We start from the raw sequence: 16,255 nt of genomic DNA, 5'->3' as shown, positions 1-16,255 counted from the left end.
AAATATGAATCATTTGACTTTTTTATAGTATTTCTCTTTGCCTTTTACCAAAAAATAAAACAAACTGAAACAGAACAGAAACAGGAAAAGCTCGCAGGTACGATCAGTGGTTCAATAACTTTTAAGAACACCAACTGTGTAGTCTTACTTACCTCCCTTATATACCTGACGTCAAAAAACAGACCTCGCTAACAATTTGGGACCAATTTGTTTCATAATTTTGCTAATTTTTGAGCTATACAATGTTTCATGAATTTATGAATTACTAGTTTGTATAAATAAATATCATTCTTTAATAAAATTATCATTTACACATTTAACTAAAAGACAAGCAATTAATTAAAAATATGGTAACCAACGCTAATAGTAAAAAAAAATCTTTTATATAACTTTTCTTCACCATTTCAAAATTGTCTCAGTAAGGAAATTCTTACCTGCAGCCCTCTGGGCTACAGACTTTGTGATGAAGTTGGGTTCTGATCAGATGATTTAAAACCCACTGGAGACTTGGGCCTGCAACTCCCATTTCTTCACTTCTGACCATTCCACTGAGACATATAGATGTATAAAACATACATGCAAGAAATCACGCCATCAAATCAAACAATATTAGCATGCATTGCGGCTCGTTGTGGTGTTAATTGTACATTATAAATGCTGAAACAGTAGATTTCCGAGTCATTAGAATCGAAAAGTGTAAAAGCCATAAAATATTGGTAATTATGTCTGTGTTTCAAGGGTACATTGAGGCAAAAAAAAAGGGTCGCTACCGGGGAGTTTTTTTTTCAGTGACCCAACAAGCGCCCAGGGCGTATACAAATTGAAAAGAATGAAAGGGTGCTAGTAGAACAAAATTTTATTGCAAATCTATATATTTTTGTGTAGTTTTGGTCTTAATTTATGCCTGGGCAATTGAAATTGAGGCCTCAAAAAGGGGGAGGGGCGCTTATAGGGACATGAGCACTTACTAGGTCGAATACGATATGTTGTCTGTTTAGGGTTACATTGGAAAAAAAAAATAGGGTCGCTAGGTCGGGAGAATTTTTTTTTTAGTGTCCTTCACTCTAAATTAATGGCTGGAACCGCAGTCTGAGATAGAAATCCTGACTTTAGAAAAGTGGAAAAAAATTAGGGTCGGGGGTTATAATTAAGGCCTCACTAAAGGCTCGCCTAGCTGGTGTTGTAATTGAGGCCTCACTAAAGGCTGGTCTATTTGGTAATGTAATTGAGGCCTTACTAAAGGCTTGTCTAGCTGGTGTTGTAATTGAGGCCTTACTAAAGGCTTGTCTAGCTGATGTTGTAATTGAGGCCTCACTAAAGGCTCGTCTAGCTGGTATTGTAATTGAGGCCTCACTAAAGGTTCGTCTAGCTGGTATTGTAATTGAGGCCTCACTAAAGGTTCGTCTAGCTGGTATTGTAATTGAGGCCTTACTAAAGACTCGCCTAGCTGGTATTGTAATTGAGGCCTTACTAAAGGCTCGTCTAGCTGGTGTTGTAATTGAGGCCTCACTAAAGGCTCGCCTAGCTGGTGTTGTAATTGAGGCCTCACTAAAGGCTCGTCTAGCTGGTATTGTAATTGAGGCCTCACTAAAGGCTCGTCTAGCTGGTATTGTAATTGAGGCCTTACTAAAGGCTTGTCTAGCTGGTGTTGTAATTGAGGCCTCACTAAAGGCTCGTCTAGCTGGTGTTGTAATTGAGGCCTCACTAAAGGCTGGTCTAGCTGGTATTGTAATTGAGGCCTTACTAAAGGCTTGTCTAGCTGGTGTTGTAATTGAGGCCTTACAAATAAAGGCTTGTCTAGCTGGTGTTGTAATTGAGGCCTTACACATAAAGGCTTGTCTAGCTGGTGTTGTAATTGAGGCCTTACACATAAAGGCTTCGTCTAGCTGGTATTGTAATTGAGGCCTTACAAAAGAGGCTCACCTAGATGGTATTGTAATTGAGGCCTCACTATAGAGGCTTGTCTAGCTGGTATTGTAATTGAGGCCTCACTAAAGGCTCGCCTAGCTGGTATTGTAATTGAGGCCTCACTTAATGCTCGCCTAGCTGGTATTGTAATTGAGGCCTTACAAAAGGCTTGCCTATCTGGTATTGCAATTGAGGCCTCAATAAAGGCTTGTCTAACTGGTGTTGTAATTGAGGCCTTACTAAGGTCTTGCCTATCTGGTATTGTAATTGAGGCCTCAATAAAGACTGGTCTAGCTGGTATTGTAATTGAGGCCTTACTAAAGTCTTGTCTATCTGGTATTGTAATTGAGGCCTTACACATAGAGGCTTGTCTAGTTGGTGTTGATCAATAAAACTACTATACATACTACACTGTGTGAATTGTATTTCTATAGTGTGTTTTAAAGTTTATTAGACAATTAAAACCATGATATGTTCCCTCCCGTTTTTTTTATAGTAACTGATATCGAATATACCAGATATCTGTAGATTTAAAATCTCTGATGCTTTCATATGGAGATCTTTAAGTTAAGGAATTCCTTAAAATTAAACTTCTGAAACTTGGTCTAAAGTGGTGATGGCATATTATACTGGACTGGAATTGAACTTGATTTGTTTGCCAAATGCACATTGTCTTTTTTAATTAAGTGAAAATTACTGCATGATGTAAACTAATTTTTCTCTCTTGGAATTTGCTTGCACAAAATTTGCAATTAAAGTAAATTTGCAGAATCTCTTCTTGGCAAATGGAAAATCACTATTGAAATATGATTCTACCTATAGAAGGGGAATCTGTGTTTCAGTGCAATAAAACCCAGAACATGTATGTTAATATCCAACGTTGACTGTCAAAATCCAGGCCAAGTATATACCGGTATATAGTGAGTGAGTGTCAACCATGTTGTTTTCCTATCTGTTCGAAAATAAAATATATAATGTATACAGTATAGTTGTTTAATTTAATTTCGTGGGTATAAAAATTTGTAATTTAATGTTTGGAAATTATTTACAGGGAATTGGTTCTGCGAATAAATTTTGTAACCTTTGAAAATGTCATTTACTGACAGAGTTTGAAATGTAAAACTCACTAAAAGCAAGCTTCATGAAAAGTTTCAAGAGGTATTAAATTTCGTGGTTTAGGTAAATCTGTTAATTTATTATAATTAAAACCCCAGGAATATTAGCAACGATGTATACAGTACAGATTTTGTGAAGTCAAATTGAACGGTTCTGGAGTTATTATCCGGAAAAGTAAATATGGTACCAACAGTTTGGATAAAAGAATAATGATTTATTTCAAATTTAAAGACATATACAGCATATATCATTGATATATTCTTTTTTTTTTTATTTCACACATTATAATCATGTACATAGAATATGGTTATTACAACCTAACATATCAGCAAATTTATGATGCCTTGTTTTTCTCTTCAGTCCATATCACATCACGACTATAAGTGATGATAATCATGTTAAAGCTCAATTTAAACTTGATAACATACAGAGTGAATGCATGACCTTACATAGGTGCAGTAAAATGTACATTGTATGTAACAGTAAGTATGATAAATGACACAGAACTAATGATCCTATGTTAAGGTAGAAAGCTTAATAAAGTGTCCAACAGTTCTCGTGACATTCTACAGGCCTATATAAACAGAAACAATTTGATCATGCAGTTCATCAGGATATATTTACATCTTCAGTTACGGCTTTGTAAAGTCTAGTTACATTTAGTATACATTGCACAGTGGTCAAACTGTAACTGTATTGATTTACAGAAATAGTGATCACCTATTTAGAGTAGAAAAGATTGAGATTTTGGACACCGATATTTGAGGTTACTATTAATGATTTGATTTTAACATTTACACAATTTACCATTAGCCAATACACTTCAGTGGTTTTGTCTTTGATATTGCAACCGGTATTCTGCATTTGCATATTACCGAGTTGTCTTTCCTTGAGGGTCGGGTATTCATTGTGACGTCGTGTTTGCAAGTATAACATCATGTTTTTTGGAGAAAACGACCTGAACTGCACCAATAAAATAATGATGCTTCGGTGATCGCTATTTCTGGAATTAATACAGTGCACCACTTCGACCACGGTGCATTAGCATATACACAATTTATAAATATATAGCCTAGCACTCACAGTGACAGCAGTTACTAGCTTTATTCTGTCTAAAACCAAAACTGGGATGCAAGTACACATATTAAGGTAATATCAACTCGGCAACAAATCTATTTATGGAGAGCTAGCACACGCCATAGTATATGTTTGTTGCCATCTGTAAGATGAATCCTTAAATACCATATTTGACCCAATAAGCGCCCCCATCCCTATAAGCCCTCCCCCTTTTTTAGGGTTCAATTTTTTAAGCACCCTGGGTGCTTATTGAGTCAAATACCTTATGTATCTTTTTAAAAAGAGCATAAACAACTGGTCATGGTCTCAAGTGTGTACAGCCCAAAAAAGCCTGTCAATGAGAGAACATGGACATTAGTAATTTTTAAGCTTGTGAAAACTACCACGCTGATGACATTACAGACTTCAGTTCTGTTAATAGATATATGATTATATATATTATATATGATTATACATGATTATATATCATTATACATGATATATCAATAGCACTGAGAGAACAACTATGTGTTTAGACTGTAAATAAGTACTCAGTAATAATGAGCTAATTGTCTGATCAATAAGATGCTACTTAACATACTAGTTGGACCTAGTTGTATGATTATAAATTCAAGATGGATCTGGTGATTTCATATTGTTTTCAGAAGAGCCTTGACTAAGCCTTCACAGGCTTGTATCAAAAACTGCAGGTCCGTCACGATTTATACTTAAAATAATTACTTTAACAAACGGTCGAACGGTTGGTTCAAATGAATGAAAATGGCCCTCTATGTTATAATCTCTTCAAATTGCCATATCCACCAGAAAATTGGGAATATTGCCGTTTTTATTTTCGATCTCCTCATTCTCAACAACCTCCAAATCCTTCTCTGTATTGCCTTCTTCTTGATCCTTCTCGTCGTTATCATCTATCACAATGACACTGGGATGATCAGCTCTCTCACGGTTCTTTGTACTCTCATGCTTTTTCTTGGAGTGATGTGTTTTGATCTTTTTCCCCGTTGACAACTTATTCCGTAGCTTCCTCTTCACCATTCGTGTCTTCAGACCAGACGGCAGATTGGCCATGGTCTCCATTGTTGCGTTTTTACAATCCTTCACCCATCCTTTTTCCTCCTCTGTCGGTTGTGGTGCTGCCTTGACAGCAGACTGAGACACCTTCCCCACATGTGGTACCACCTTTTTGTAGCTAGGTTTGATACTGCCCTCAGTTTGAGTTTGAACTGTACTAACTTCTGAAGGTTGATTTGAATTTTGAATTTTTACCCCCTTTTCTCTCTGCTGAATGGCCAAATTGGACAAGACTGGAATGAAAATATCATATTTTGAAGATATTTATCAACATTGTACAAATATGGTTTCAAACGTTTTGTTGTTTGTAAAATATCTGTTAATTCTGACAGTTCAGGCAAATAATCTAAAAAAAAAAAAAAAAATTATATTTATATAATTTCTTTATGTTTCAATTATTTCCACAAACTGTGACACATTAACAGCATACATTCAGACTAAGACGTGCTTTTCTGTGTTTAATGTCTGTGATGACAAAAACCTGAACAAAGGATCACAACAAAATGTGAAGGAACTTACAATTCATCCAGTTTTTGCCCTCTGTGGCGTCGCACCTCTTTTTGACGTCGCCCTGCAGCATCTTGTTTAGAACAAACCTCATATCTGTACTGACAGATTTGGGCATTAGGCTCAAAGCGAGGTCGTGATTGGAGCAGAGCTGTAAACATAACATATTAGTCAGAAAACATATTCAAACAATTTCAATGTTATATTTTGAATTGATTTTTGATCTCATATGTCATGAATTATAACAAGATATCTCAGAGGGGATCTTGGTATCCACCATTGAATTATTTACGTCGGTCAAAAGAGGAGGAAGATGTACGCCGGTCAAAAGAAGAGGGAAATGTACGCCAGTCAAAAGAAGAGGGAGATGTACGTCGGTCAAAAGAAGGGAGATCTACGTCGGTCAAAAGAAGGGAGATCTACGTGGGTCAAAAGAAGAGGTAGATGTACGCCAGTCAAAAGAAGAGGGAGATGTACGCCAGTCAAAAGAAGAGAGAGATCTACGTCGGTCAAAAGAAGGGAGATCTACGTAGGTCAAAAGAAGAGGTAGATGTACGCCAGTCAAAAGAAGAGGGAGATGTACGCCAGTCAAAAGAAGAGGGAGATCTACGATGGTCAAAAGAAGAGGGAGATGTACGTCAGTCAAAAGAAGAGGGAGATGTACATCGGTCAAAAGGAAAGGGAGATGTACGTCGGTCAAAAGAAGAGGGAGATGTACATTGGTCAAAAGAAGAGAGAGATCTACGATGGTCAAAAGAAGAGGGAGATGTACGCCAGTCAAAAGAAGAGGGATATGAACGCCAGTCAAAAAAAGAGGGATATGTACGCCAGTCAAAAGAAGAGAGAGATTGACGATGGTCAAAAGAAGTGGGAGATGTACGTTGGTCAAAAGAAGAGGGAGATGTACGTCAGTCAAAAGAAGAGGTAGATGTACGCCAGTCAAAAGAAGAGGTAGATGTACGCCAGTCAAAAGAAGAGGGAGATGTACGTCAGTTAAAAGAAGAGGGATATCTATGATGGTCAAAAGAAGAGGGAGATCTACGTCGGTCAAAAGAAGGGAGATCTACGTGGGTCAAAAGAAGAGGGAGATGTACGCCAGTCAAAAGAAGAGGGAGATGTACGCCGGTCAAAAGAAGAGGGAGATGTACGCCAGTCAAAAGAAGAGGGAGATGTACATCAGTTAAAAGAAGAGGGAGATGTACGTCGGTCAAAAGAAGAGGGAGATGTACGCCAGTCAAAAGAAGAGGGAGATGTACATCAGTTAAAAGGAAAGGGAGATGTACGTCGGTCAAAAGAAGAGGGAGATGTACGTCGGTCAAAAGAAGAGGGAGATGTACGCCAGTCAAAAGAAGAGGGAGATGTACATCAGTTAAAAGGAAAGGGAGATGTACGTCGGTCAAAAGAAGAGGGAGATGTACATCGGTCAAAAGAAGAGAGACATCTACGATGGTCAAAAGAAGAGGGAGATGTACGTCGGTCAAAAGAAGAGGGAGATGTACGCCAGTCAAAAGAAGAGGGAGATGTACGCCAGTCAAAAGAAGAGAGAGATCGACGATGGTCAAAAGAAGAGGGAGATGTACGTCAGTCAAAAGAAGAGGGAGATGTACGTCAGTCAAAAGAAGAGGGAGATGTACGCCAGTCAAAAGAAGAGGGAGATGTACGCCGGTCAAAAGAAGAGGGAGATGTACGTCAGTTAAAAGAAGAGGGATATCTATGATGGTCAAAAGAAGAGGGAGATCTACGATGGTCAAAAGAAGGGAGATCTACGTGGGTCAAAAGAAGAGGGAGATGTACGTCAGTCAAAAGAAGAGGTAGATGTACGCCAGTCAAAAGAAGAGGTAGATGTACGCCAGTCAAAAGAAGAGGGAGATGTACGTCAGTTAAAAGAAGAGGGAGATGTACGTCAGTTAAAAGAAGAGGTAGATGTACGCCAGTCAAAAGAAGAGGGATATGTACGCCAGTTAAAAGGAAAGGGAGATGTACGTCGGTCAAAAGAAGAGGGAGATGTACGCCGGTCAAAAGAAGAGGGAGATGTACGCCAGTCAAAAGAAGAGGGAGATGTACGTCGGTCAAAAGAAGAGGGAGATGTACGCCAGTCAAAAGAAGAGGGAGATGTACGCCAGTCAAAAGAAGAGGGAGATGTACGTCAGTCAAAAGAAGAGAGAGATCGACGATGGTCAAAAGAAGAGGGAGATGTACGCCAGTCAAAAGAAGAGGGAGATGTACGATGGTCAAAAGAAGAGGGAGATGTAGGCCGGTCAAAAGAAGAGGGAGATGTACGTCGGTCAAAAGAAGAGGGAGATGTACGCCGGTCAAAAGAAGAGGGAGATGTACGCCAGTCAAAAGAAGAGGGAGATGTACGCCGGTCAAAAGAAGAGGGAGATGTACGCCGGTCAAAAGAAGAGGGAGATGTACGCCAGTCAAAAGAAGAGGGAGATGTACGCCGGTCAAAAGAAGAGAGAGATCGACGATGGTCAAAAGAAGAGGGAGATGTACGCCAGTCAAAAGAAGAGGGAGATCTACGATGGTCAAAAGAAGAGGGAGATGTAGGCCGGTCAAAAGAAGAGGGAGATGTACGTCGGACAAAAGAAGAGGGAGATGTACGCCAGTCAAAAGAAGAGGGAGATGTACGCCAGTCAAAAGAAGAGGGAGATGTACGCCAGTCAAAAGAAGAGGGAGATGTACGCCAGTCAAAAGAAGAGGGAGATGTAGGCCAGTCAAAAGAAGAGGGAGATGTACGTCGGACAAAAGAAGAGGGAGATGTACGCCAGTCAAAAGAAGAGGGAGATGTACGTCGGACAAAAGAAGAGGGAGATGTACGCCAGTCAAAAGAAGAGGGAGATGTACGCCAGTCAAAAGAAGAGGGAGATGTACGTCGGACAAAAGAAGAGGGAGATGTACGCCAGTCAAAAGAAGAGGGAGATGTACGTCGGACAAAAGAAGAGGGAGATGTACGCCAGTCAAAAGAAGAGGGAGATGTACGCCAGTCAAAAGAAGAGGGAGATGTACGCCAGTCAAAAGAAGAGGGAGATGTACGCCAGTCAAAAGAAGAGGGAGATGTACGTCGGACAAAAGAAGAGGGAGATGTACGCCAGTCAAAAGAAGAGGGAGATGTACGTCGGACAAAAGAAGAGGGAGATGTACGCCAGTCAAAAGAAGAGGGAGATGTACACCAGTCAAAAGAAGAGGGAGATGTACACAAGTCAAAAGAAGAGGGAGATGTACGCCAGTCAAAAGAAGAGGGAGATGTATGTCGGACAAAAGAAGAGGGATATGAACGCCAGTCAAAAAAAGAGGGAGATGTACGTCGGACAAAAGAAGAGGGAGATGTACGCCAGTCAAAAGAAGAGAGAGATCTTTCCTTTAAAGTATTTACACACTCAGAGAAAGTATTGCAAACCACCTTTCTTTTGCGTCAACTCAATTTTGCAATTTCCATTTCAAAACAAAGATTCAGTCGCGGATTTAAAATTGAATGGTAAACCTTATAAAATTTATATAAGTGATGCAGACATATGTTCAAGGAAATAAACTTTCCTTAACTCGTGAAATTATATCTCACATGAAAGAAATCTTGTTTACGGTATATAGCAGCAAATCTCAGTTATCAAATCCAAAATAATAAGCTGAGTGTGATGACCATGTTGTTTTCAAATCCATATATGTTTCTGTACGTATATTTAAATTTTCATAAAGTATCTAAAACTTGAACAGCCACAACATGCTTTAAATAGTTACAGAGAACCCTAAAAACTTTGTTTTAATATTTACCTCCACAAGGATGTTCACTTGATGTTCCTGTTGTTTGTCCTCCTCACGGTAAAAGTTGTCTCCCTTGGTAATATGTTTGATGAGCACATGTGCTCTCTCATAAGCATACATCATTGTCAATGCTAATGCAAATATATCAGCTTTACCGCTGATGTCACTTTCTTCCAGTCCAGTGGGTGTCAGCTGATGTGGAAATTTAGCCAGAAGAACGATCCATGCACGCTCAGGGCTGAGGTATTCAATTGTCCAACCAACCATATCATTTTTCTCATCCGCTGTTTTTGCAGCACCAAAGTCAGCGATCTTTAGAAGATATTGGTTCCCATCCGTCATCAGCAGTATGTTATCAGCTACAAATGAATACCAGTAAACAAATACATTCTAGGAAACCTCCTAATGACAAAGCAAATTGCACAGTACTGTAAAGCAACTTTCTTTCGTGTGCGATTTACTTTCGCAAATTTCGCAATCCCAGTAAATTCGCGAAAATTTATCTCCACGAATTAATATTTACATCAATTATACTGATAGGTCAATTTTTAAATCTGCAATTGCTGGTCTCATAAGTAAGTCTATCATATACAGGATAAATGACTTTGAAAATAAGATGACAGGCTTGAAAACAGGACAGCCCTGAAAATAAGCCTGGGATTTCCTACCAAAAAAAGAATATAAGCCGTGGCTTATTATCAAGATTTTAGGGTATGCTATGAATCAGTCTATGAGGAGATTATTTACGTTTGATGTCATTGTGACGGATGTCACACTCGTCCAGATACTGCAGTCCACACAATCCCTGGTAGGTCAGATCCCATACGTCTCTGTCCTGGAATCGCCTTAACCTGGCCATCTGTAACATCGACTGACCTTTGGATAAAAAAAAATTGAATAAATAAATAAAGATGACAGGAATGTGATGATACAGCGAACCCAATATACAGTAATACACATTCATAACAAAAACACTTACAAACAAGAGGCCCAGAGGGCCTATATCGCTCACCTGGTTTGTAATGCCTAGTAATGTTCTGAATACAGGTTCATTGTTTCTTTTCTGAAGGAATTTGAATATTTACCTCTAATTCCCCTATTGGGCCCCACTCCTTCTGCTCCAGGGGGTCAGAGCCAAATATTATAAGAATTCTGTTAACCCCTTCCCCATGGATGTTTCTGGGCAAACCTTGGCCAAAATCCATGCAGAACTCTAGGACAAGTAGCGATTTAGAGGATTTACCTCTATTTCCCCTATTGGGCCCTGCCCCTTCTGCCCCCGGGGGGTAAGAGCCAAAATTTATACAAGTTCTGTTCCCCTTCCCCCAAGGATGTTTCTGGCCAAATTTGGTTACAATCCATGCAGAACTCTAGGACAAGTAGCGATTTATAGGATTTACCTCTATTTCCCCTATTGGGCCCCACCCCTCCTGCCCCTGGGGGGTCAGAGCCAAAATTTATACAAGTTCTGTTCCCCTTCCCCCAAGGATGTTTGTGGCTAAATTTGGTTAAAATCCATGCAGAACTCTAGGACAAGTAGCGATTTATAGGATTTACCTCTATTTCCCCTATTGGGCCCCGCCCCTCCTGCCCCCGGGGGGTAAGAGCGAAAATTTATACAAGTTCTGTTCCCCTTCCCCCAAGGATGTTTCTGGCCAAATTTGGTTACAATCCATGCAGAACTCTATGACTAGTAGCGATTTAAAGGAAATGTTGACGGACAGGTGAGCTAAAAATTCATGGTTATAACATAGTCATTTTCATTTCCCCTTTTGGTTCTATATGATGTCCGTAGTAATAATAAGTGTATAACAAACTATTCCGTCTTTGCATACTACAGAGTTAGCTCCCTTGTAGGTAGGTATCCATTGTGACATCATCATTTTGCGTGCGCAATTCACGTCCTTTTCATCGGAAAAATATGACGATACGCTCTCAAACACCTGACGTCATAATCAATACCTACGCTCTCAAACACCTGACGTCATAATCAATACCTACCCGCAAGGGCAGATAACTCTGTAATATGCAAATACTAAATACCGTACTTATAACAAAGTAATTGTGTTTGTCCCCACAGGCTCATGATACTCTATAACCTGGTCATGTGTGTACATATATGTATGGCAGTGTTTCAGATATATCTTTTAGATTTTTTACAACAAACTATGAAATTGTTGAGTCAAAAATAATGTTTGAAAATGTATGGGAGCAACAACTTTCCTACAAACACTTTCCAAACATGTATTGAGATACAGATATATACAAAGCACATTGTTTACTAGTTTATCAAGTGGTCTTTAGATTTTGTGAGATATATTACTGGAAAGTCTATATATACAGAAACAAAACATAATTACCTCCGTACTCCATGATAATCTCCGGAATTTTGTTACGAACCACCAACCCGTAGGTTTGGACAATGTAGGGACTGTTCAGTTTAGCAGTTAACACAACTTCATTTTTCTGGAAATCACTTGTAATCTAGGAAAAATAAGAAATACGTTCATTTTAAAAGCGTAATCAATTCAATCTTATTTGTGCAATTACTGTTAAAAACGTTTTCAAAACAAATTTTTAAGTGTGAGAAAACCCATTTAGTACTTTATGAGAACAAAAGATAACAAACTTCATTATCAAAATCAAAGAGGGCTGCATGTTATGACCAGCATTCTTGTTTCAAACCAAACTACAATATGCATAACTACCGGTAGACACATAAAGGAACATTCTAGGAAATTCCGACAAATACAACAAGAACTGATTATAGACAGAGGGATGGAATGACTGATCATGGATGAAAACTGATTTGAATACCCCGTCATCTGATGATGGTGGCCTTAAAATGTCACTATAATGAGATCCCTAATTAATGTGGTCGTTAAAGGGATATGGTCAGGTCTTGATCCCTACTCACCATCTGTTTACTGACATAGTCCGTGTCATCGTGGACATACAGGTTCACTTTGCCAAATGTGCCTCGTCCAAGCATTTTCTTTCGGATGACTTCTCTGCGATCTTCTGAGCTCAGGAACCAAAAACTCTGCAGGTATACATGCAGTATGTTTAGAGTTATCTTACAAGGACATGAGAGGGATACTCGGGGAAAGGAGATAAAGTACCCAGGGAAAAATCATCAACACACCGGAGTCAATATGATAACAATTACACATAAACTATATATGTTTAGCTGGTTATTTTCGTGGACCAAAATTTTCGCAATTTGATCTAAAAACAAGAATTTTCATGATACATATTTAAAGGTATATATATCGTTCAAACATTTCTCAATATTTCATGGATCGAAGTTTCGTGATCTATTTCAAAAGAATTATTGACAAATGATCTCATTTATATATAAAATTTACATCACATAAAATTACCTGTTTGGTGAAAATTCCTGTTTCCTCATCAGGCAGGGCTACCATTTGTAGGACCATATCCACCAAAGCATTTTTAGTTCCATACACAGTGAATCTGTAATGTGATCAAGACAATAAAAAAAAAATTAAAAAATCCATGCAAATAAGGACAAAGTAATTCATATTTTCAGTCTGCATTTAATTCAAAGTAAGTGAAATTGAAGCCTGAAAAAGCGGAGCTCGAGGGGCGGTTATAGGGATGGGGGTGCCTATTGGGTCGAATACGATAATAACTTTTCATCCAAAGTTGGTCGCATCTAATACCGTTTTTTATGTGTAGTTCACCAAAAATATAGCCATGGCCTGTTTTGACTTCAGCCAATACAAATTGATTTAACAGTAAATGTGTAAATTTACGTGAGGGGGAATTTTCGCTATAATTACGCAAAGGTCACTTGATTGATAAAATCCCCCCCTCGCATAAGATTATGTACATCTATAAACTTTAAACTTGGTTGTCAAAAGAATGAAAGATAATTATATAACAACACTGCAAAAGTTGTATGCATGTAAATCGCGTTATATAAGCACTCGCGAAAATTTCCACGTTTTCAGTATCGCGTTATATAAGCACTCGCGAAAACAGTTAGTACCTACCCTGGTCTGAATTTTGTAACTGGAACACATGTATTCTTCTCTTGTTTTTCCTCCAACACTTCTTTCTCCGCCCGATCAGTGACCACTTCCTCTTCCACTTCCATCCTCTCTTCCTCTTCCCTGTCATCTTCGTTTATTTTTTCAAATGGCAAGGATGGTAGTCTGGGCTTTTGTGTCAAGTCATGATCAATAGGCGGCATCGACTCAGTAGTATTATCAACATGGACGCCAGCGGAGTGACAATAGTTTATCCCTGTGTCAAACACTTTACTAGCAGCAGTGTTATTGAATACTTTGTCTGATTTTCTATCACCTTGTTCAGGGGGAAGTACTTTATTTCCTCTCTGTTTACTCAAATTATTAGTCCTAGGATATATTTTAATCATTAAATTTTGTTCAATAAAAGTCTTCCCTTGGACATATTCAGAATTTGGTTGTCCACATCCAATATTAGGACTAGAACTTGACAATCTATCCACAGTACAGTCTCCTGGCTGCAGAATTTTCCTGTTAGGGGCACTATGTGATCGTTCAACTATTTGAACACCTTTGGAACTCCTTGGATTCAGATGATGGGCCGAATTCCCCGAGTAACTGTTCTCAGTCTCCATGATGTTTACCGCTGTCATTAGTGTCAGCACACAGTTTGCAGTAGTAAGGTAGTTGATCTGCATGAAAACAAAAAAATTTTTTTTTTAGTTTTGTTCATAAGTTAAGTAATTAAGATACATTTTGCTTGGTGGACAAGAGACCTAGAGGCCCTGTATCGTGGTTATTTATGTACAAAACCTACAAATGCCACAGATGTTCCTTTACATCTAAATAAACATTTAGGAAGTAAGGCCATCTTATACCTCCTGAGTCCACTCTTTTGTAATAAAGGGACATAACTCTAAAACAGATGGAGGGACCAGTTCTCATAAAGTACCAAATCTCACCATCGCATGTGTATTTGTATGATCAGACATGAATTTTCAGACAATCTTTTATGGAAATCAGCATATGGTAGTGTCTTCTATCAGAAGATGACTTTGGTACTGGCACGAGAATTGGTAGGAGAATTGGTACTTGGCGAGAACTGGTCGCCTGCCAGTATATCTTCTGCCTTCGGGCCAGGTGAGCTAAAAATCACCTTTTTCTTGTTATTCATGCCAAAAACATGTTGAAAGTGCTATTTTTCTTTAAGAAGAGAAATTTTTCTATTATTTTAACATAATTAAATGATTTTAGAATATTTCTATCTTTCCATGTGATGATGTTTATTTTGGTGGTCGTCAATTTTGTGATTTGCCGCCAGATGTCGTCTGCTGATATTCACATCACGGAACTGGTAAGTAAACTTTTTGGCGGAAGAGAAGTGTCAACACACACCACAATTACCATGAACAAAACAATCGACTGGTTTTAGAATTAGAAGCGAGAAATAAAATAGGTGTTCAAGCACTGTCCTGTTCAAGCACTAGTCAGGTGAGTTTAGTAGGCATAGGCTATTGTTTATTTTTCTAAACCAGAAGAAGACACCTGTAATTTGGATGGTGGTACATGCAAATTTACGTAAATAAACTTAAGTCATATTCTAAATAGAAATTTTACTGTGCATATTTTCAGAAAATATTGCATGAAAATCCGATTGTAATATAATCATACAAATACGTATGTGATGGCGAGAATGGGTTCTTGCATAGAGACCAGTAAGTACTGGCTGGAACCGACTCCAACTACTGGCAGGCCATTTAATGGGGGAATTCCCCGTCCAGTTCCCTGGTAAGTGCTTATGATCCTAATTAAGTTCCCATTGTGTACTGTATCCGATGTTAGCCGTTTGTAACTCTGATCATACACAAAACAGTATCGATTACTACTCAAAAATGTCTACAGATTTATGTTGATTTGTGAATACCTCCTAGCCCATAGTCTAGTAGGCCTTCTTTACCTGATGTAGCCTATCTTCCGCTCTTCCAACTTCGTTACGTACTTCCTCCTTCTCGCTTCGAGGAACAGTACTTCCGTCCCCAAACCGTTCCAACCCAAACTACGACCGTGTGACATTTTTAGCAAAACCAACCTTGTAGCTGTATCACAAAACTGAGTTCTCAATGCTAAATTTTAATCTTTGTATTTTCATTATTTTTAGTCATGATATCTTCACTCATAAATGACATCTACTACAGTACACTAAGTCATCTACATCCTTGTAGTAAAGTGAGGCAAAAAAAAAAAAAAATGCCTGTTAAGGGTTACCCGACCGACCCTAATTTTTTACCCCGACCCTAATTTTTTCCCACTTTTTACTACGAAAAAAAAAGAGTTGGGATTTCGATCGCAGACTCCGGTTCTGACCATCATGTTAGTGAAAGACACTAAAAAAAATCCTCCCTCCCGACCGACCCTATTTTTTTGGCAATGTAACCCTAAACAGACAATTTTTTTTGGCCGGAACCTGGAAAAAGTTAAAATGGTAATATTTTGATATAGAATTTAGTAAAATTGACTTTTGGGAACTCGCTTAATATGTCACACAACTGTTCACCCTAGTACATGTAACTTTTAACTTGAATGGACCACAGTAAAACATGGTTATAACGAACTTCTGCGGAGCAACAAAAACACTTCGTTATATGCATGTACCTAATGCAGATCTCTTATAGGAACTTTCGTGTGAATGGAAATAACTGCACTATATATAACCATGAATTTGTTGTAAACGTGTTCATAATTAACGTATATTAGCAATGTATGCATGTAAATTGTATGAACAGTTTTTTAACTACAAGTAGGTGTTAATTGTTGAATTT

General features: G+C 38.4%; 1 protein-coding gene and 1 non-coding gene across 2 annotated transcripts; one reads left to right on the top strand and one right to left on the bottom strand.

Annotated features, from left to right (window-relative positions):
• Window positions 1-412: 412 nt before the first annotated feature.
• LOC138317106 (U8 small nucleolar RNA) lies at window positions 413-541 on the top strand. The gene has a single exon (XR_011207726.1). It is a non-coding gene; the product is annotated as a U8 small nucleolar RNA (small nucleolar RNA).
• A 2,676-nt stretch (window positions 542-3,217) lies between these two features.
• Window positions 3,218-14,129, bottom strand: LOC138314454 (probable serine/threonine-protein kinase DDB_G0277165). The gene is made up of 8 exons (XM_069254801.1): window positions 13,461-14,129; window positions 12,825-12,918; window positions 12,359-12,484; window positions 11,802-11,925; window positions 10,189-10,317; window positions 9,451-9,800; window positions 5,692-5,830; window positions 3,218-5,405 (listed from the first exon to the last, which is right to left on the bottom strand). The coding sequence occupies exons 1-8, from the start codon at window positions 14,087-14,089 to the stop codon at window positions 4,885-4,887; spliced, it is 2,112 nt and encodes a 703-aa protein (XP_069110902.1). The 5' UTR covers window positions 14,090-14,129; the 3' UTR covers window positions 3,218-4,884.
• Window positions 14,130-16,255: the final 2,126 nt, after the last annotated feature.

The sequence above is a fragment of the Argopecten irradians genome, chromosome 2 (genome assembly GCF_041381155.1).
Source record: "Argopecten irradians isolate NY chromosome 2, Ai_NY, whole genome shotgun sequence".
NCBI lineage: Eukaryota > Metazoa > Mollusca > Bivalvia > Pectinida > Pectinidae > Argopecten > Argopecten irradians.
The sequence above is the reverse complement of the archived record's forward strand: the minus strand, read 5'-3'. Positions and strand labels throughout refer to the sequence as shown.

Excerpts from the sequence above, each read along its gene's own strand:
- LOC138314454 (XM_069254801.1), bottom strand. The coding sequence starts at position 14,089 with ATGACAGCGGTAAACATCATGGAGACTGAGAACAGTTACTCGGGGAAT. Across the intron at positions 12,485-12,824 it reads CAGGAATTTTCACCAAACAG|AGTTTTTGGTTCCTGAGCTC; the intron begins GTAATTTTATGT and ends GTATACCTGCAG. Across the intron at positions 11,926-12,358 it reads ACTATGTCAGTAAACAGATG|ATTACAAGTGATTTCCAGAA; the intron begins GTGAGTAGGGAT and ends TATTTTTCCTAG.